The sequence below is a fragment of the Alosa alosa genome, chromosome 10, assembly GCF_017589495.1.
Source record: "Alosa alosa isolate M-15738 ecotype Scorff River chromosome 10, AALO_Geno_1.1, whole genome shotgun sequence".
Taxonomy (NCBI): Eukaryota; Metazoa; Chordata; class Actinopteri; order Clupeiformes; family Clupeidae; genus Alosa; species Alosa alosa.
The window spans coordinates 7430465-7453240 of NC_063198.1; the positions used below are offsets into that span (position 1 = coordinate 7430465).

Below are 22776 nucleotides of genomic sequence, written 5' to 3' on the forward strand. Positions count from 1 at the left end.
AGAAGAAGAAGAAGAAGAAGGAGAAAATACACCGAGTAAGGTCACTAAGGTCATACTCACTTCCCTCCCTGCTGACAAAAGCTCCTTGTGGCGCCTCGGGGACGCCTTTCCACACGGAGATGGAGCGGGGGTAGCCGGCGTCCACGGTGCGCTTCTCCTCGTTGTAGCGCCAGTACTGGTTGCCCTTGAAGAAGTACGTCTTGGCCACGGACTCCCAGCGCACGGCGGTGTCGATGCCGTCCTGCGGGAGGCTGGTGCCCAGCTCCACCAGGCTGTGCGGGTAGCCGGGTTCAGCACTCACCTCTTTGAACACCCAGTACTTGTCACCTAAACAGACAAAACAAAATGGAAATGAGAGAGATGGGTTACCTTGGGGAATATTTAGGGGACATTCTAAGGGGTTTCTGATGGTGTTGTGACACAGGAGTGTACCCAGTACTTGTCACCACAATAGACAAAACAAAACGAAAATGAGAGATGCAAGTTGCCTTGAAAACATTTTTCTGACGTTGTTCTAACAGGGCATGAGGGCAGCTGTGGGGCGGTTTTATCGGCCCTCATCAGTGGCTCATTAAACATTAATTAGTTCACTTTAAGCCAAAGGCTGACTTGTCACGTTGATATGCCCTGTCACTGCTCCCGTCTTCACTATATTACTGTAACCTTATCGTATGCAATGTTTTGATTAAATCAGTCAGAAACATAACACTTCTGAGACAAACAAACAAACAACCACTGTCATTAAACATGTGAAAAAAAAAACACAAACACAGACACAAAAATATCGCTTCTGAGATGTAAACAAATAACTGGCATCAGATAGCCTGAAGGAGAAAACAAAAGCAATCATAAAATTGAGTTCAAATATCTCCCTATTAATACAAAGTGTACTCTCAAAGGTAACTGTGGAGAATCATCTGGGAGTTTTTTTTCTCTCGCTAGTGCATCTGGGAGCGTAGGGAGACAGAGGCTATAAATACCTGGCCTTAAGAACTCCCTGAGACAGCAGGGCTAAATTACTCTCCAGCTGTGTGTGTGTGTGTGTGTGTGTGTGTGTGTGTGTGAGTGTGTGTGTGTGTGTGTGTGTGTGTGTGTGTATGTGTGGGTACGTGTGTGAGTGTGTATGCACGTGTGTGAGTTTGTACATGAGTATGTGTGCGTGCATGTACATGCATGTGTTTGTGAGAGTGAGTTTGCAATGTGTGTGTAGCAGAACCAGTGTGTGTGTGTGTGTGTGTGTGTGTGTGTGTTTGATGAGTGTGAGGCTTGTGTGTAGCATTCAAATGAATGGCATCAGTGGTGCACTGATTAAGTAAGAGAGGCACAGTGAAAATAATGGGCTTTAATAAGAACAAGAAGTGCCAGGCATACCTTTGAAGAACACAAATTTCCCATCCGACCTCTCATAGGCCGCGTCGATGCCGCGCGGAAGGCCCTTCCAGAACTGGTCGATCTGCATCGGGTAGCCTTCCTGCACCTTGTTGTTCCGCAGTCGCCAGAACCATCGGTCCTGATGAGCAGAGGAGCAGCAATCACAGCTCATTATCATATGGCTGCCGAGAAACTAGGACACGTCCGAACAACTCCCCAACGGCAGCAAGCAACCCACACGTGAAAGAGAGGCAAGAAAACACACACACACACACACACACACACACACACACACACACACAGAACACACTCGCTCCAGATCCAATTCCTTCTAACCACAAGCAGCGCACTGCCACACAACGACGCAGTCTTATGACTATTTCAAACGATTCGCTGTTGCTGTTTTTCTTTTGTCATAGGTTGCATGGGGTGAACAAATCCTAGTTTAATATTCCCCTTAATAGTCTTGTTTCTCTCTGTTATGTATCTAATATTTTCAGTCACTACAAGGGCAATTGAGTACATGCCGCCAAGCATAACCTCCACAGGAATCATTCATAGTCACACTAGTTCATGATTGTCCAGCAAAATCACTGACTTATTTATACTTATTTACTTATAGATACTTTTTTTAATCTTGAGCAAAATGTAGGCATCCAGTGGCCTATATGATTCATAAAAAACAACCGAAACATTCATAAAACTAGGATGAAGATACAATTGTGAAAGATGATCGTCTATCCACCAGATTTCAGCTTCCAGATTTTGTTGAGTGCCAATGTAAGGACAGGCATACTGAGGTCTATCTATGGCTTTCTTTACACTGAAATGAAGGGACTTTGATTTGATTTGATCTGATAAAGCTTGGCCTTTACTGATAATAATACTCTCTGAACAGCTGCAACATATGACCTTAAAAGACATTTAAAACAAGATCAAAGACATCCAGTTGAATTTGTCTATATGTTCCCCATCATCATCACATGATGCCTTTAAGAGCCCAATGGTACACTCAAAACATTTCACATGAATTCAGCTAGACCAGCAAAACTCTTGCAAAAACATACCTTCAGCTGGTTTACCAAGCTTATGATGGTTTTTCAGATGGTTTTGCTTGTCATGCCACCTCAAGCTGGTCATTTTAGCTGGTGTTGCTGGTCTTACATTGCTGGTTTAACTGGTCATGCCAGCTTATGTTGGTCATTCTAGCAAACCAGCATGACTATCTTACACCAACAATGTCAAGCTTGGCAGGCTGGTCCCCAGCATGACCATCTTACACCAGCTGTATCCCATGACAGGCTGGTCACAGCAGCATAACCAGCTTCCTCAGATGGTCATGCCGGACCACCTAGTGGCCCAATCAGCTACACCAGCAAAGACCAGCAAGCGCTTGAAGAAAACCAGCAAAGACCAGCTAAAACCAGCTTAAACCAGCTACCAGCTAAGCTGGTTTCTAGCGTTCTTTTTTTCAGCAGGGATATAACTGTAACAAAACACATCTGAATACCCTCTATTGGAACAGTCAAAAAAGCTAATGAGATCGTCTAAACTACACACACTATACATTCACAATGGAATCCTCTAAACTACACACACTATACATTCACACGCACTGTACACACACACATTAAACAATAATCAGGACCAGACACTTACAGACCATCGGTTTTAATCATCTCATGCATCTCATCTTTACGTGCACATCCAATTCCCAGCCAACAAGTGCAATCTGGTGAGTCCCACTCTGTAGCTGCATAAAACCGCAGCGTTCATGGCACACACACACACACAGACACACACACACAGATACAGACACAGACACAGACACAGACACAGACACACACACACACACACACACACACACACACACACACACACACACCTACACATTTATGGCTCAACAGTGCACATGGCTGGCTCACCTTGAAGACAAACATCTCCCTCCGGAAGAAGGCCACCGTGTTGAAATTGCCGTCGCAGATGTTGGGCTTGCCATTGGACGGCCGGTCGAGGGAGGGCGGCGATGTGGGCCGCGGAGCTGCAAGGTTGTGCTTCTTGGTCAAGGGTCCCATGGGGAGAGTGGGCAGAGGCCGTGTAGGCTCCATCATCGCAGTGGGCACGCCTGGACGAGAGAGAGAGAGAGAGAGAGAGAGAGAGAGAGAGAGAGAGAGAGAGAGAAAGAGAGAGAGAGATGGGGAGAGAAGGATAAAAAAGAGAGAGAGAGAGCGAGAGATAGAGAGAGCGAGAGAGAGATAGAGAGAGAGAGAGAGAGAGAGAGAGACAGAGTCACCCTCATTAGCTTCCCAGCTTGCCCCCAAGCAGCAGGTGAGGGCAGGGAAATGGCAAATCTTGACGGGGCAAATGGCCTGCTCGCCCTGCTGGCCTTTTGTTTCTGACGGAGCTCTGAACCCGGGAATGACCGAGCTAGAAGGCCATTAAAATGTCATTGTTTAAAGACTGTTGTGTAAATGAACCTGGCTTGACCGGGCTCCTATATCAGAGAGAGTTTCGGGGAGCTATGAGGGACGCGCGCACACACACACCCACACATACATACATACACACTCTCTTTCTCACACACACACACACACACACACACACACACACACACACACACACACATACACACTCTCACACACACACACACACACACACACACACATACACACACACACACACACACACACACAGAGAGACACACACACCCTTTCCTGTGTTGGCTCTCTAGAATGAGCTCTTGCTTACTGATGCTTACAAGCAGGGACATACCCCACTGAGCAGGGAACACGACGTACCGTAAATCTTCTGGATGCCTTGAAGGTCGTCGAGTGGCAGCTTGAAGTTGTGCGTCTCCATGTACTGGTAGAAGGGTGCCATGATAGCACTGGGGTCGTTGGAATGTTCCAGACCCAGCGCGTGGCCCAGCTCGTGCACCGCCACTAGGAAGAGGTCGTTCCCTGAAAGAGACACATCATCACCAAACTATTTAATTACCATGAACATGACCCACCAGTCTCCTAAGGCTAAATTTGTTATTACTGTCTGCTTTTATTCATGTAAAGCACACTGAATGACCTCTGTGTATGAAATGCACTATATAAATAAACTTGACTTGACTAGGTGAATAGTTGAAGTGAAAGTTGCTTGATATTTAGCAAACGCTTTTATCCAAAGCAACACGCTGATTGTCAGTTGGTGACGTTATCGCTGCTCCACCAAGCCCTCTAGTACACAGTTCATAGCAAGCACAACTCTCCCAGATTGTTGCTGGGACGCGGGAACAGATCTGGCCAGGATCCGGTGCTGATCTGGGCCTGAAACGCGTGGGCCAGATTTCCTGTTCAACTGCTAGCTTGGCTTGCTACACACCTACACATTTGTCGGACTCCACCAGACATCCCAGGCTCGCTCGGGCCACCCCTGCTATGAGTCTGGCTGCGTGTGGAGCCAGTTTGCGGAGAGGAGAGGAGGTGCGATAGATGCCATTTTCTACCCTCCTCAGACGTGTCAGCCCCATCACCCCACCCCCTCCTCTCTCGCTACAGGCCTTTTCCAGATGTCTAATCGCAGTGGATCCTGCGGGTCACACCTCGCCGTCGGATGTCATCACCCATATGTCCAACACCACAGGTGAGCTCATGCTTCGGCTTCCCATCGCCCCCGTCTCATGTTCATATTACATTTCCCCCCTCTTTTTCCATCTCTATCTATGCCTATTTCATTCAGCTACCCGCTATTTCAATTCCTCTACACAACTCCTATTATTTTTTGTTTGTTTGTCTTTTTGTTTTTGTCTAATACTTCTGTACATTTTGTTCTGCCGACTTACTGATTTGTTTTTGTTGCTGTTTTCCCTTCCTTGCGATTATAAATAGAATATGTCACAGAGAGAGAGAGAGAGAGAGAGGGGGAGAGAGAGAGAGAGAGAGCTGCTCCTTGTCTCCTGTGAGGAGATTTATCTGTCTGTCTCCCTCTGTGAACATATGGTGCGCTGAGGGGTCATAAAGGGAATCGGAGAAATCCATTCAGCTTTTCGCTTTCATTTCATGCTCCAAGGTCCTCTGCCCGAGGTACAATGTAAGGACAAATTTGCAAAGCCATGTATAACCACTTGCTTGTATGGATGCATATGAGTGCGAGAGAAAGGGAGAGAGAGAAATGAGAAAGAGAGAGAAATATATAGAGAGAGAAATGAGAGAATGAAAAACAAATGAACAGTATTTGAATGAGTGTATGTTCTGGCCTCTACATATTGGTATATAATTAAAAGCAAGGTTCTCAATCCTGGTGAAGTATTGTTGAAATTGCTCAACATCCCATCAAATACAGACCTCACTTCAGTGCTCCCGAAACAATGTTGCTGATTGGTTAGAATAATGTATTGCTCAGTCTGAGACATTCTATTCTGTTCCTGTACAAAGTCGGGACTGTGTATGAGTGCACACATGGAACAGACAGCTAGAGGACCACAGGGAACTGAAAAAAACAAAACAAACCAAACAAAACAAAGTGTACTTGTTTGGAATTGTGGACTGTGCCTTTAATGGTGTGAGACTTCATAGCTTGCACTCCCATTAACAACAGAAAATTGTCCTGGCTAATGAAGTGTGCGCTTCAGGCTTTCTTGAAGCGTGGCGCTCACACCTGGCTGTTGGATGAGAATCCCACCCCTCATTGCTTCCCATCCCCGCTGCCACTTCCTGCTATACATGCACTGTCCGTCACCGCACATTCTTGTGATCTGGAAATCTCTTTCTTCCTGCCTGCTGTCCACTCTTGTTCCCAGTGGAACGGCTGTGACACTGCAGTGGGTAGGGATTCCCCCTGGATGCTGTGTGTGTGTATGTTTGTATGTGTGTGTGTGTGTGTGTGTGTGTGTGTATGTTTGTATGTGTGTGTGTGTGTGTGTGTGTGTTTGTATGTGTGTGTGTGTGTGTGTATGTTTGTATGTGTGTGTGTGTGTGTGTGTGTGTCAGGGTTGACGCCTCCTATCTCACCACCCCGCCTCTCTTTTCTTTCTCTCCGTTCCTCTGCCTGACTTCGGACGTCTCTCCGATCTTCCCTCAGTGCTCCTCTTTCATCTCCATCACCTCATGGTGGTGGAGGAGGAGATGAGAGGAGAGGAGAGAGGAGAAGAGAGTAGAGGTATAGAGTGAGGAGAGGGATGGGGAGAGGAGAGAGGAGAAGAGAGGGATGGAGGAGAGGAGAGGGATGGGGAGGAGAGGAGAGGGATGGAGTGAGGAGAGGGATGGAGTGAGGAGAGGGATGGGGAGAGGAGAGAGGAGAGAGGGATGGAGAGGAGAGGGATGGAGTGAGGAGAGGGATGGGGAGTGAGGGAGGAGAGGGATGGAGTGAGGAGAGGGATGGATGGAGGAGGAGAGGGATGGAGTGAGGGAGATATAAAGGGAGGGATGGAGGGATGGAGTGGAGGGAGAGGAGGAGAGGGATGGAGTGAGGAGAGGAGAGGGATGGAGTGAGGAGAGGGATGGAGTGAGGAGAGAGGAGAAGAGAGGGATGGAGTGAGGAGAGGGATGGGGAGAGAGAGGGGAAGGAGGGATGGAGTGAGGAGAGGGATGGGGAGGAGAGAGGAGGGAGGGAGGAGGAGAGGAATGGGGAGAGGAGAGAGGAGAAGAGAGGGATGGAGTGAGGAGAGGGATGGAGTGAGGAGAGGGATGGGAGAGGAGAGGATGGAGTGAGGAGAGGGATGGAGTGAGGAGGAGGGAAGGGGTGAGGGAGGGGGATGGTGAGGGAGGGAGGGATGGAGTGAGGGAGGGGAGGGATGGGTGGGGAGAGGAGGGATGGAGTGAGGGAGAAAGAGGGATGGGTGAGGGAGAGGGATGGGTGAGGAGAGGGGATGGAGTGGGGAGAGGGAGGAGGGATGGGTAGGGAGAGGGATGGTGAGGAGAGGAGAGGGATGGAGTGAGGAGAGGAGAGGGATGGGGAGAAGAGAGGAGGAGAGAGGGATGGAGAGAGGAGAGGGATGGAGTGAGGAGAGGGATGGAGTGAGGAGAGGGATGGGGAGAGGAGAGGGATGGAGTGAGGAGAGGGATGGAGTGAGGAGAGGAAAGGAGTGAGGAGAGGGATGGAGTGAGGAGAGGGATGGGTGAGATGGAGTGAGGAGAGGAGAGGGATGGAGTGAGGAGAGGAGAGGGATGGAGTGAGGAGAGGAGAGGGATGGAGTGAGGGAGGAAGAGGGATGGAGTGAGGAGAGAGGGATGGAGTGAGGAGGGGAGAGGGATGGAGTGAGGAGAGGAGAGGGATGGAGTGAGGAGAGGGATGGAGTGAGGAGAGGGATGGAGTGAGGAGAGGAGAGGGATGGAGTGAGGAGAGGAGAGGGATGGGGAGAGGAGAGGAGGAGAGAGGGATGGAGAGAGGAGGGAGGAGATGCGAGGGCTCACTCTCATTCATCTCACACGCTGAGCAGGTGAGTGAGGTGCATATAGATGGGGATGCCCCACCACAGCAGTTACTCAATTAACTGCCACACAGCAGATGTGTAAGATTGCTTGTGTGTGTGTGTGTGTGTGTGTGTGTGTACACAACACTGCATGCTTAGTGGGTTTTGTGTTATCTCACGGCACCAGTGAAAACATTACCCTAACAATAACAACCTTGATTGGCAGTAACACATTCTACAGTGTTGACAATTAACTAGCCAGCACTGTTGCTATCTGCATAGGATAGTCATATACCGAACCTAAGTACCTAAACATCTCGCTGTTATATTGGTATCTAGTATGCTGGAGCAAATCTGTCATAGTCATCTAAACAGGTTCTCTCTCTCTCTCTCAAGCTGGGAAGCTAATGAGGGTGACTCTGTCTCTCTCTCTCTCTCTCTCATGTTCTCATTCTTTCATTCTCTCTGTTCTTTCCTTCCCTTTGCCTAGCTGCAATTTTCTATTCTTCAGCTGATCAAGTGCTCATTACTATTCAATTAAACATTGATCTGAGAGTCATTCATCAGCGGCTATCAGTGAGTGAGGGAGTATTTCTTCATCCCCTAATTCATTGCTTTGTGCTGGGCCTCCACTGGCCCCAGGGCCTGCCAAGAAACTTTCTGTCTCCACTCCAGAAAGCTTCGACTCACACAAGTGGGCCTCTCCGGTCGATACTCATATTTGAATGTAATTATCAAACCCAGTAACACTGTACACCCCACAGCGTTTATCAACCTTTGGCAGGGAAAACCATACAGTTAGCAATTTGGTGGTGTTTTTTTCTGTCAATATTGAATTAAGCATTATGTTTGAGTCATCACAAATAATATTAAAATCACTACCACATTACATTTTGAAATTGGTTTCCATGCAGATGCTTGTAAGCAATCTGTGCCTACAGTCGGAAGAATAAATAAAATTTACTTGAATGTATTGTATACTTGCATGAATGGGAATCGGATGATTTGATTGATGACTACAGTATACTGTAAATGTCATGTTGTTCACATAACCATTGCATCACTATGCATAATGGTTACAACTATTGCATAAGTCTTTATTATTGGTATCAGTCAAACGATCCGGCGTTTTGATTCAGCCATGCATCAACTGTAATAGCTTTTGGAGAGCAACTCACCGTCATGATTTGCGTTCCCTAACGTCCACGGCTCGTCCGAGTCAAAGTGTGTGTCTCCACCGATGCCCGGGCCAGGGAAGTAGGCGTGGGCCAGAAAGCCTCCTTCACCATCAAACTGGCGAGCTGTCGCCGTGGAACCCCGATGCGAAGAAGATCATGATGTCCGCCTCCTTGCCCAGGGCCTTCATCTCCTTGGAGTCGACCTCCTGAAAGGTCAGCGGGGTCACCGCCTGCCACACGTCGAAGGCCTGGCGTATCGCTCGCTTCGTGTCCACCTCGCCCACTTTAGGTGTGTAGTTGTGTATGCTGGTAGCGAAAGAAAAGTAAAAGCGAGGTTGACATTAAATACGGTGACAACTGTCAAACTATCAACATTATTCTAATCACCACAAACTATATACATTTATGTTTATACATTGATAACAATTTGAAAGTTGAAATCAAATTAACATACAGTAACAAAAAAAAATAACATAATAAAAAAATGTGAAAATTAATAATCTGACATATACATAGTGCAGTGTACAGTGTACAGTATGCAGTGTACTCCTGAGCTCTCCACAGCATGTCATCTAATGCACTTTAAGAAGTTAAAAATAGCTGTCGATGCCTGTATTTCGTCCTCTGAGGACTGTGGCAGGATGAGAATCAGGGGCAGGGTGAGAATCAGTTGAAAGCCCATCAGCCCTGAAATTCCATCATCTGAATGCTTTTGTTCCATCTGCTGCTCTTGATCATTACCAATGACCATCAAAGATAGCTTATGCCAAATCTCGCTGGATTAATCTTGATTGATTCGATCCACCGATTTCGTCCAATACAACACATTGCAAATGAACCCCTGAGCTCCTTAACTTGGGCACAGAAAACATGATCTGTGGCTCGCCGAACAAGCGCAGCCTCTCATCTGAGTACACACTGCTTAAACGTTTACATAATAGTCTTATAATCTGCATAAATGTTGAGAAATATGGGGCAAATAGCAAGCCAGGCAAATTACCTAAGGCTGTGGTGGATAGGCGCTTCTTAACACATAACCGATGAAATTGACATGAAAAAAAAATCCATGACAAATTGCAGGAACAAACACACTGTCTTAAACAATTACCATCAGACAAAAGATAAAGCTCTTTTGTGGCACTTGCAAATGCAAAGAGCAATTTTTCAAGTGATTTTCTTAATCTCACATTGCGGCATTACACAGTAACAAAAATGGCAAAATACAAAACAGCCAAAGCAGCCTTGGTAATCTTGGAAGGCGCCTGATGATAATAATAACAATATGACCTAGTGTAGTAGTCAGCGGACTCCAAGGGAGAGTAAGAGCGCCAGGTTTCCTCAATACCTCCTCTGCCTGATGCTCCCTGACAATCCACACAGATCAAATCAGACTCACTAGCCCAGACAGACTAAATATAGAGCATAGAACACAGGGAGAAAAGGAAAAGGCATTTAAAGGTACAGAGCTCCTCCTATCTCCTTCCAAACGGAAAGGGGGGGAAAAGATGGAAAAATAAAAGCACTCTCCCTCTTTTCTCCTGTCTACATAAGAGTGGCTGGATTATTTTCCTGCCTTGGGGAGGCATTTCAGCAAGCGTTACTGCATTGCATAAGTGAGGAGTGTACCGAAAACATATTCACAGGCCACGGAATCTAATATGCAGGAAATAAATAAATAAGGAGCAACACTCACAGAGAGCTTGCTTCAGGCGAATACAGTAGAACCAGTGGCTAAAAACCCCTCCTGCTTGAGCTGTGTCAAACACCATGTTCATATTCATGGCTTCTGAGGCACTCTATAAAAATTCCAGGATTGACATAAATATTTGACATTTTTTAAGGGGGTGGGTGGGGTACCCTCACGTCTTCATTACCAGATTTGAAAAACGTTTCATGCTGCTTACATAACAATATCTTTAGCACTTTGAGGGATGAGGTTCTGAGCATAAAAATAAAACAAGAAATGTATCACTGTCAGACCACATTACAGGAACGTGTGGTTTTATTAGGTCTTAGATGTCAAACAACTTCCCATAAAAACCATCCATCTATCCCTACATCCATCCGTCCATCAATCTAACCTCCTTCCATTAATCCATTCCTCCATCCATCTATTGATCTACAATGTGGTTCATAGCTTGTCATTTATTGTTAATGCCAGCTGATAGAATGCGCTGTAGTACTGCTTTAGTGCTAACAGCGCTAACTGCAGCGAATGCTACTCACTGACATCCTAAATACAACTCCTCCTCCTGCCAGTATTAAACCCACTTTCCGCACTCTACTTAATATAGGCACTAGCGTTTGTACAGTACCCAACAGCCCAGCACCAAGTGTGTGGGCAATTCTCTTTCAACGCCAAGCCCCATGCGATCTTGCCACTGCAATCAAGCTTTTGTTCTCGAACAAAATGTACCCTGACGTCCAGATAAGAGAGTGCATTGAATGAATCACTTTAACAAAATGAGAAATAAAATCTAATCGAGCCAAAGCCCTGTGATTTTGTCTCTTTTTGTTTAATGACTTAAGGAAATATCTATGCCTAAATACAGTACATACATACTGCATTTCTGGCAGCGCACCAACCCCATGAAAATACTGTTCTTGCAGTATGCTGAAGGGGAGAAGGGGAGGGAACCATACCATATCTATACGATACCTGTAAGAGATCTGTTTGTCCCTCCATTTCTGACCAGTGAGGGCAAATCGCTTATTCCGCCTCCGACGACTGATGCTCGGGTGGTCTGGGACCCCGCACCGAGGTTTCCTCATCCACCTTTGGATGACACAAACGCAAAGGTTAGTGAGACAGAGACAGAGAGAGAGAGAGAGAGAGAGAGAGAGAGAGGGAGAGATAGAGAGAAAGTGAAGGAGAGAGAGAGAGATGGGACAGCAAGAGGCCATGCAGTGATCTAATGGAGAAAATCTACTAGATAAACATCAATCACAACACACCAATAATATGAGGTTATAGATGAGATAAATGAGATGAGGAAGGCTATTCAGAAGTCTTCCCTCTACACTACAAAGCAGACATAAAGTCTATACTGTACAGCATTAAACTTTAGCTCGACATATACTGTGCAACTATGTACAATAACTGCTCTGTTGAACTGGGAGGCTATTCATGATTAATGTATGTGTTAGCAGTAGACATTAACTATAGGCATTTCTGAAGCTCTTAGAGGTGATGTCCTCACAGATCTTAACCAAACACTTGCTCTTGTATATAAATGGAGAATTCTTTTGGTCCAGATTGTCGATACAAGGCTCATTTTTATCTCTGCAGCTCTTGGACTGATGTGTGTGTGTGTGTGTGTGTTTGTGTGTGTGTGTGTGTTTGTATTGGCTGCGAGCGATGCGATGACTCACTCAATGGTGGTCTGATCCAGCACGCCCGTCACCGGGATGCCGTAGAACCGCTGCATGGCAGCGACAGCAGACTGCATGGCCTTCTCCGAGCGGATGTCCGACGTTCGGATGTTGTGGGGGAGCAGGTAGCCATAGTTCTTCAGCCACGTCTGCAGGAGGCAAAAAGATGGACAGGAAGAGAGAGAGAGAGAGAGAGGGAGAGAAAGAGAGAGAAAGAGAGAGAGAGGTGGGGGAGGGGAAGAGAGGGGAGGAGAGGGAGAGGAGAGGTTGTCAGTGACCCATCAGACAGCTCATATCCACACTCTCGGCTCTCGGCTTTCCTGTCCCCATTGGACGGCGTGAGTAGCCAGGGCCGGCGCAGAGAGAGCATGGTCTGTTTTATAGCGCTGCACACATGAGGAGGCCCCCTGTAATTGAGTTCATGACAGAAGGTCCATTTTGATCATAAATATTTTAATGGAAGGTGGATTCACAAGCTCCCTCTGTTCTCAGTGGGGCCCTACACTATCATTACTTCTGAAGCCTCCGGAGAAGATGCTTCACAATCATACAGCCCCCCACTACCACCCCCCCCCCCCTCCGCCCACCACTGGCTCTCAGACAGACTCACCGCAACAATTCATATCCCACAACTGGCATGTCATGGTTGACAAATATTTGAAGTAGCAGAAAGCAGGTATAATAATACAAAGTAAATGTGTGTTTTATACCTTAGTGCAAATTGCAGACTTTTATGATTTGGAGTGTTGATGAATCACAGGCATGATAAAATAGAATTCAAACACACTCTCACACACATACGCACACCAACAAAAACAAAGAAAAAAACATGGCTGGAGGCAGAGGTACACAGTGAGAGGCTTGCCACATCACAACACATCAATGCATCACACCTCTGATCCTATTAGCAAGACAGCTAAACCCGGCCTCACATCTGCGAACGATACAGCTGATCTAAACCACCGAGTTAATCTTCCTGAACGAATCCGCCACCTCTCTCCTGCTCTCTCTCTCTCCGGTAATGGTGGCGCCTGGCTCCCAAAATCGCATAGATGTGTACCGAGAGCCGGCAGCTGCCGTTTCCTCTGGGGAAATCACTCAAATTAAATAATTCACCAGAGCTATTACACAACAATTACTACAGAACCATTAAAGCAACAACAACAACACAATAGAGCAAATTCATAAACACGGAGCCGCACACAAACAGGAAACAATGGATTCTTCATCCCTGTACCAAGGCACAGAGAAGAAGAGAAGGAGAGAGGGAAAGAGAGGGAGCAAGAGACAGGAGTGGAAGGAAAAAAAGCAGAGTGCCAGCAATTTGGTGAGGCATCTGTGTACTTATCTTCTCCCAGGAGTCACTGGGTAAAAATATCCACGCCGCTTCGCAAATGCTGCCTGCCTCGCTTTGAAAATGGCCAATCTTCCCTCACGCCTGAATGGGATCCTGTGGCCATTTTCGACCAAATATATTATCTGCATTTTAATGTCAGGGATAAAATAAACTAATTTTAGGTGCACAGGAGATATAGCGAGCCCACCAGCTGGAGTGTATCTGTGGATGGGGACTGACAGACCTCCTCCCCGAACAGCAGGTACTGAGCAGTTGGTTAAGCTTGAGGAGCAGGTGCTGCCACATTATCGGCAGAATGTACCAGGCGCAAGATTTGGAATTTAAAATACCACCGCCGGTCCCTTTTGGGTGGGCCTCGTTGCAAATCACCTCTGAGAGACGTCTTCTCAAAGTCACAGCCAGAGTTATTACAAGGTGTTTAAGCAGACTTCAAAAGATGTCAAGACTTCCTCTAAGCACAATCAGAACTGAAATAGGAAAGCCATGCCACAACACACCATATGCATTGCCCTGATTCCACTTCAACAAATGAACTGCAGTCAAATCTCAAAACACCATTTTGATGGCCGTGGCATTGTTGGGGGTGACTACAGATGTCTAACAGTGGTGAAAACTATGTTGTCCAGTCTACCTCTATCAGAGAAGGCAAGACCGTAAGCACTGACATACCAACCAGCCTGGTTGCTCATAATATATTGTTGGTTAATTACACTAACAGTAGGTGGTTCTCCTTTTTGTGCAACTGTGCTAATTGGGAATATTGTATTGTCACTGATATGTATTGATGATATCATGATAAGAATGTGACATATCATGATATAACTTATATAACATACACCTGCATCATGGGTAGCTTTCATGTACAACAACAAGCATGGTGGAGAGTGGAGGTAAGGATTAGAATTAAGTTATACTTTTTACGCTTGCACGCTCAAGAGTGCAAGCTTGTTTCTTGTGGCCAAGAAGATGGTGGTGAACGACACTACTCACTACTTTCATTTTGTAATTTCTATCGTTATCACAAAAAATATCATGAAATATTGTGATACAGATTTAAGTCTGTAGCCCATCACCAATCCCAATGCCAATACTTCACCTGACCCCACACGGCCCCTGAGATCCAGAATGATCTCCCCAGAACATCCTCCAGTGGAACTATGACTTCTCCCCCAACTACTCCTACTACCCCAAACTATGACTCCACCCTGAGTCATCAACCTCATGAGTCCACATTATCGGACATGATAATGTAACTAATACTGGGAGAGTGATCAACCCCTTGCAATTTGTTGGCAGCAGTGAGGGGGCTTTTCAGAGCTATGACTCAGTCGATATTGGGCAATGATTACTACTGCTGAGACATCATATATTAAGACAATTAGGCCTTCCAAAGAATAGGGTTTCTGCCAGTGCACTACTCTGTCCTGTGTTAACTTGCTGTTATATTAGTTCCTTTTTAAAAAGTAGCTGACTTATATGTTTGTGTTCTACACACAGTCATTAATAACAATTAGCTGATCCTTTCTTCACATAATAGATGAGCGCAAATGGTCTATGACTTGATGGATGACAGCTGAGGCATATGTCCTGACTCCTGACTACCCTGCAGTTGACGACAGACAACAATCAACATCCTTTTATACAACGTTATTTATTTAAGTGTACTGGTAAATACCCTAGATGTGTTCCTCATGGCCTCATTCCAGCGTTCTCTCACACTTTGTTCACAAACATGGTGTAACGTGAAGCCGTAACTGCGCTGGTGTGTACGCCCCTGTCTAATGGACATCTCCAGGGGATCGGTGCGGCCACGTGAGCCCGTTCCATAACCTTTCAAACGTTCAGTAATCAGTGAGGACCTGAGAGAGGGGGTGGGGTCGGGTGTGGGGGGATCGATCAGCAGAGCACCATGACTTCATGTCTGGCATCTCCTATTCCTTAGTAGCAGTGGAGGGGACCACACTGTCCCCCTATACAGGGCTGATCAATAAGTGCCAGGATATGGATGATGTAAGGCCATCCCCTTGTTCGTGCCGGGCAATGACATCCATGTCTTGCCACCTAACGAGGCTGACCGAGGGAGAGCCCATTCCAAGAGGCGAGGGATGAAGGCGGGAGAGGCTGAGGGAGTCTGGGACAGACACACTGACGGACGGAGGGAAGGCTGAGCCATGGCTGAGACATGAAGAACAAAAAATGGAGCAGACGTCCAAAGAGACTGGACAAGAGCAGCAGAAGGGAAGAGGGGCAGAGCAGCAGAATGGAAGAGCGAGGGAATAAAGCATACAGTAGAAGGCTGGTGGGGGAGGGGAAGTACAGTCTGTTCAGATGAGCGAGAGAGAAAGGGAGAGAGCGCAAGAGAGAAAGAGAGCGAGAGAGAGAGAGAGGGAGAAAGACAGTAGACGCGCGAACAAAAGAAGCGAGAGCATGGCTGCCTTGGAGAGCCCCCGAGCAGGACAAGACAACAGCATTACTAAACACTGATCACACCATTTATAGGTGAAGGCAGAGCAGCGACAACCACAACATGTACTCTTACTGCAGCTTAGTGTTGTCATTGCTATCATTACCCTTCATGGTGACTCTGTGCTGTACTCATCCCATTAGATCATACTGAATGTAAATAGTTCTACATATTCTTTCTAAATAACACACTCCCAATACTAATACTACGAAGAGACAAATATTATGTTAGATAATATTCATAGATAATATATTTATAATAGCAAATAATAATAATAATAATAATAATAATAATAATAATGTCATTATTGATGTTGTTATTTTTTGTATAATAATAAAACCAGCTGAATTATATTACATGTAAACAAAAATGACAGCACACCAACCAATTGTGGGCTGTGAACATCATTCTCAGAGCAAATTGTGGGGGTGGGTCTGACTGTAGTCAGTCAAAACAATGTCTTCTGCTGTCTTTGGAGGAGGAAGCATTTTGTTTTGTTTATTTTTTCCCGTCTCTTGTCTTCCTCTCTGCTCCACACAGAACACCTCATACAGGCATACTGAGTGCTTTTAGTGTGAAGAACTGCACTACCTCTCCAGGTCTGAACATGGCTTGCTAATTTACAAGCCATGTCTGTTCACTATTCACTCTGTTCCCTTTTCAGGTTGTCTAGACCCATAACATCTTTTCAAGAATACCATCAAACGCAACCGCCCATCGCAGAGGTTTTTTTTTTAAAGGGGGGGGGGTGGAGGTGGTGGTTCATTAACATTATGCAACAAAATCCAGTGTCTCAGTGAATGTCAAAACAAGCAATTTCAGCAAAGAGCCATGGGCCAGTTCAGCTGCTGTCTCTTCCAAAGCGGGGTGTGGGGAGCTCCGGCGTCCCTCGTCTTCATCTGAGCACTGCCGTCTGACTCATGGGCTGTGATTTGATTCTGCTGATGCTAAGAGTAACACGATGCATCCACAAGCCCCATCCACCATCTCTCTCTCTCTCTCTCTCCCTCTCTCCCTCCGTTAATGTACAAAAATCGCGCGGTGCGGAACCCCTGAGACTCACCGGTGGGCTGGCGTTAACGCAGCACGGCTAAAAGAAGGCAAAAAAAACCCATATCTTACAGTGCGCTATATAGGCCAAGTGTTCAAATATTACACAACTCAATGCAGAAGCGCCACAGCATCAACTCCACTCCCCAGCGCCTTCTGTCTTCTCCACCACCAGCCTATGTGCATGTGTGTGTGTGTGTGTATGTGTGTGTGTGTGTGTGTGTGTGTGTGTGTACCATCATTACTGTACATTACTCCTCGCAGCGCAGATCTTTCATCTGTAAGAAGAGCCATGACACCCTCTCGGTTCACATGATCTGACTGTAACATCATAATTGTGAACAACAGAAGACATGATGCGATAAATCTGTCCTTCACAAACAAGTCAGATGTTCAGTAATGTCGCAGCAACTGTAAAAACATCAGCATACGTCGGGAGCTCTAATATAGGTCTACGCTGGATTAATTCCATGTCCGGCGAGTCATTGTGTTGTGCTGTGTGCTGGGCTGGGCTGTGTCGTGGTGTTTTGCTTTGTTTTGATTTGGTCCACTGACAGCTTATAGGCTTAGAGCAGAGCATGGCATGGCCCTTTCTAAATCTGGACAAGGATGACCCTCATCAAAGATCCATTGTCAAAGGGCCAGTTTTACACAGAAACAGCAATTAATTCTTGTCTGAGAGAGTGGAATAAGGGCGCTGCTTTGTCGTCTAAACTGAGGCCTCGCTGAAAAACAGCACTGTGCTACTAGAGATCAGAGACTGTGCAACACAGTGTGCAAGAATATGTATGGAGGAAGAGTAAGCCATGCTTCAAAGGCAAGTAATGTTGTAATTGGCAATGTCGTAATTGCTTATGTTTTGCAAACCATGACCGCCGGCAAACACTGAATTCTAAAAATACAAATGATGCAAGTGAAAAAAATGTATGTTAAGATTGCCATGGAAACTGACATTGTTCAAGTATACCTGGCATACAACAATAAACTGAAACTCATGGAGATGGAGACACAACAACGTAGAGGACAAAAACAAGCACATTTCTCTCTCTGGCTTCAGTGCCAGAATGATGAAGAATGCTGCTGATCGGTCCCATTCAAATCCAGCAAACTGCTTAGGCTTAAACGGTCTCCATACTGAAACTAGCTGTCAGATTATGTCAACAAGAGGATGATTTTTTTGCCAGACTCATCACCTTCAATTCAATCTGACAATCCGCCCGCAATATTGAGCACCTCATAGACCTCCATAATGTTCTATAAGACATGCACTAGTCATCGTAACCCTCATGTTTTTTTTCGAAATTCATTTAATATGGAATGTAGACAGACCTGCTTCAGAGTTCCATATGGACTCTGGGGCACATGGCACGGTCAGATCGGCACTTGTTCTTCCCCTACTGTGGACAGGGGCCCCTATGACACAAATGTGCCAGTTTGGCAGACTGTTGGCCACAGAGCTGGCACGGCCACTTGGACAGCAATTATTTACGTAATACGACCCTGTCAAACCCGTTGGTGACACAACAGCCATTGAAATGGCCAAATAGGAAGGTCAAAATGCTGTGAGTGTCTTCCCTTGGCAAAAACAGTCAGATCAATTAAGGACTGGAAGAGATGCTCTGCTTCGACAGTCGAGTATGGACAACAGTATCAGTGAGCTATTCCTCGGAGCTCTGTCGGGGAGCAAAGGCAGCAGCTGAAGGCGGTCCACGGATGGCACTCTAAAGGCAAAGCAGCCGACTGGTCGTCACTTGTGCCTGTTTGTGCGATCAAGTAATCCGAAAATAGCCTCTAATTAATTGGTTTTCAATGGGTGCAAACAGTTATCTTTGTGAGTGAATAACTGTGACTGACAGCTCTCCCCTCCCCTGTACCAAGAGAGTGAGTCACAGAGGGGAGTGGGACACGCACGGCCCATCACTGAGGCAACGCACACAGAACAGACACAAAACAGGAAGCTTTTCTGTTTACAACAAAAAACGAGGCGATATCGAGGCAAAGGGAGGCACAAAAAAAAAATCAAGGCTGTGGTCAGGCAAAAGGCAGTACGAGACAAGAGACACAAAAAAAAATCGAGGCAATGTCTAAGGCAAAGAAAGACACAGAGCCAGGCTGAAAGAGAAAGAAAGATGGACCAATTATCTTTAAAGCAACCATCACTGTACCCATCATCATCACCGCCATCTCCATCATTGTCCTAATCATCATCATCAACCCAGCTCGTCAGCACTCTCCACATACTTGGGCTATAGGTGATGCTGGCGACAGACTGCTCATTCCGGTTGACTGGAGGCACTGACACATCTAAGACATGGCTGGTTCGTCCAGATGCCACGCTCCCATTATTAGTCGCATGGCTTCAAGCTGAGCATCATAAAATCACTGGGGACTTTGGTGTGGTCTGAAAGCAATACAAGGTCCCAATGAAGTGAGGGCCTCATCTTGTTTATCAGCACCAATGGCAGGCTACAGTGAGACAGTATTAATCATCAAAGAAACAAAGAAAACAAACAAAAGCAAATAAATAACAATAGCATAGTAATTTAGAGGTTTCACGATGAATGCATGCAAGTCTGTGTTCAACAGGGTCATCTGGGTTGAGATGTCTCATTCTTGGGAGATATTTGTGCAGGCAATAAGTGTATACTACTCATCGCTGAATTTGGACACATCCCTCAAGTTGACTCATGCAGGGTCCCTCAGAAGCAGTGCATTGTTGTTCTGAAATCACCTCTGGCCATTAGTTTTGCGTTCACGTCTAGCCATCTTATTGCTATCTGGGCTGGCCATTGAGAGTTTCCCTTAATGAGGTATGTAACGGGCTGCACAGGTAATCTCTACAAACACACCTCTGAAACGACAAGCCTACGTGGCCGGTGGAACAATTCTGACCAAACAAAGCCTTTTGTGTGCGACTGTATTTCTGCTGATACTCACTCTGGCTGCCAGACCAGGAGTCAGCTTCGCTGAGGCAAACAAAGACAGTGGGCAGCATCACTCCTGATTGTTACTTGGCAACACTTTGTCTTTTAGAAAACACACTTTAAACCTGTACATGACTGGTATCAACATTCTCTTTTGTTTCACAAAGAAGATAGGCTACAAATATCCATTCAAGTGGAAAATGCAAGAAAGAAAAGAAAACACTGGATGTCCAAAGCCCTGTTACAGTGCATTGCACACGACCTGGTAGAGAACACATGTGACAGCCTGACAGTGTATGTCAATTCAACATAAATATTTGTTATGCTTAAAGAAAATAGCCACTCTGCCACAATGGGCGCTTTGAAACGATTTCTGTATGTGGCAGAGGACTAATTGAGCGTACTTTTGAAACGATTAAATTATGTGCAGAACAAACAAACCATATAGCCAGAGCCATTGCAATAAAAACAACTTATAACAGGGCAAATATGTTAGCATTGCCCCCTCAACTCTCATGTATTTCTCTGCCTCTCAATAAATTATGGAGGAGCCTATATTTGGAATCGCGTAAAAAAACGTGATTCTTTGTTCCTCACACAAGAGAGTAAGGCTTAGCACTGAACGTTGCCAATGAGAATCGGACAATAATTATAGTTGCACAGATATTTACCATGCTTTGGAAACAAAGACATTTAATAAAGATGACATTTCAGATATGCGAGTCCCATTTGGGCATTTCCAACGTGCATTTCGTCTTTACATATCAATTAGTGGGCAGTTAACAAAGACCAGCTGTTGTAAGATATTTCAAATCAAATTCGTAAATACAGAACGAGATCTTGGCAAGGAACATTTAACGTGAATGAGGTTTAAAAAGCATACAGTAGCAATGTACAGTGTCGCAATGAAATTAGCTAAGATTGTTATCGCACAACAAATCCTGTATTTTTTTTTTTTTTTTATTGTAGGGGTGTTCAAGCAATGACCATAGATCGAATGTAAAAACATTTCACGTCACGATCACTCACTGATTCTGGGTTAGTCAACAATACATTCATTCGTCAGAACAGTCTCAAATCAGATGTCATTGCTGTATGTTGTTATTCTGGACAATACATAGTCTTATACCTATGTTAGACTATAATTCAAGTGTGACTACAGTATAAAATATGGTGTTCAAAACAGCACGAGAAATCCAAGCCGTGCAGCTTGTTTATCAATTTTATTTATTTATATATCCATTTAAGTCATTATTTATTTATTTACCCCTATTTCATTCGGTATTGCATTGTCGCTGTTAAATGCATATTGATATAATCAATCCAGAGAATTCAACTGTATTTTATAGATAAGTCAATGTAAAAGCACGAAGTAGCCAATTTCAATTTTGTTATGCAGTGGGATGCTTCGCGGAGCGCAAGTCTCGCATACCTCGCAAACAGAAGCCTGGAGTCAGGAACACTGGCAAGATACACACATCGATTGCATGCATCGTTTTTTCGGACATACCTCTACGATGAAGGTCTTCTCTTCACCACATAACGAAACGACCCAGAATAAAAGATGAAAATAACAGGTTTTCCAACAAAAACCAGGGAGCCCCGCTTTCCTTCCCTTTGCTCCCGCCCCCGCCATGACTGTCCCCAAATTCCCCCCTCAGTCAGTCTGCTTTTGATTTCCAGTCTTGTGTCCTTCTGTGCGTATTTTTATTCCTAGGAAAAATGGTCCTCTTATCCCTCTTTTCTCTCTAGTTAATTTTCACCGCAGACCAACCGCTAAACTGGAGCCCATTGCGCAGACTCTGTTCTTAAAGCGGAATGTCGAACTGGGGCTCGGTAGCATCTCGCCGACGATGGAGCATTCGGAGGCTGCGTGTAGGTGCAGTGCCCTCAGCAGACAGGCTAGGCGCTCTCAGCTCCACACGGTCACACATCAATAGCGCTGCCACAGCTAAATACTTAATTATATAACTGGATAGCTTGGCAATCGGCGTAACCTTATAGGTCTTCTCTCGCCACTGCGCAAATGCAACTGCTAATTCATTAATGGCGAGCAGTAACATAATACAGCATGCCGGCATGGTAATGCTTGTAAATGCCAGTGACCATGACACATACAATACACACAGATACACAAACACAGAAAAATGAAAGCTTAGATAACATCGGTCTGTTGATAACAAGTCACCGTTTATTATGTGGAAAGTTCCTCCACACATGGAGTGGCTTAGGGAAACTGGTGAATACAACTCTAATTCTATATTGCACAATGAAAAATAAATAATACAGCAACAAAACAACTGATCACAGACATACGTGGCATTACGAAATGTCCATGCTTTTAGTGAGCAATCTGACTGAATTTAATTAGATAATTCACATTATTTTGCCAGGAAGGTGTATTTGTTTCCTTGACATTAAGGAAATACATAGAAGTTATGTTTGCATGTTTTGATAGCAAGGCGTGACAGGAAGCGACATTTTCACCATGTGTGCTAAGTCAACAGTAGCAGGACTGAGGCATCAGTGGAGAGCAGGTGTAAAGCGGGCCGCCATCACTGAAATTGTATTAATGAACACATGGAAAGGCATAGAGTTTACTCCTGGGGCTGAATCAGAATGATATCTATTCACCAGTCAGATAGTTAATTCACTGTCTC

At 45.4% G+C, this 22776-nt stretch overlaps 1 protein-coding gene across 1 annotated transcript in view; it reads right to left on the bottom strand.

The window, feature by feature from the left end:
• The window catches only part of mmp24 (matrix metallopeptidase 24), a 31679-nt gene extending 9652 nt beyond the window's left edge, over positions 1-22027 (bottom strand). The window contains 9 exon segments of the mRNA XM_048255903.1: positions 61-327; positions 1372-1510; positions 3297-3496; positions 4170-4331; positions 8950-9064; positions 9066-9255; positions 11609-11725; positions 12322-12470; positions 21627-22027. Of these exon segments, the coding sequence (XP_048111860.1) occupies positions 61-327; positions 1372-1510; positions 3297-3496; positions 4170-4331; positions 8950-9064; positions 9066-9255; positions 11609-11725; positions 12322-12470; positions 21627-21752 (1465 nt within the window). The 5' untranslated portion in view covers positions 21753-22027.
• Positions 22028-22776: the final 749 nt, after the last annotated feature.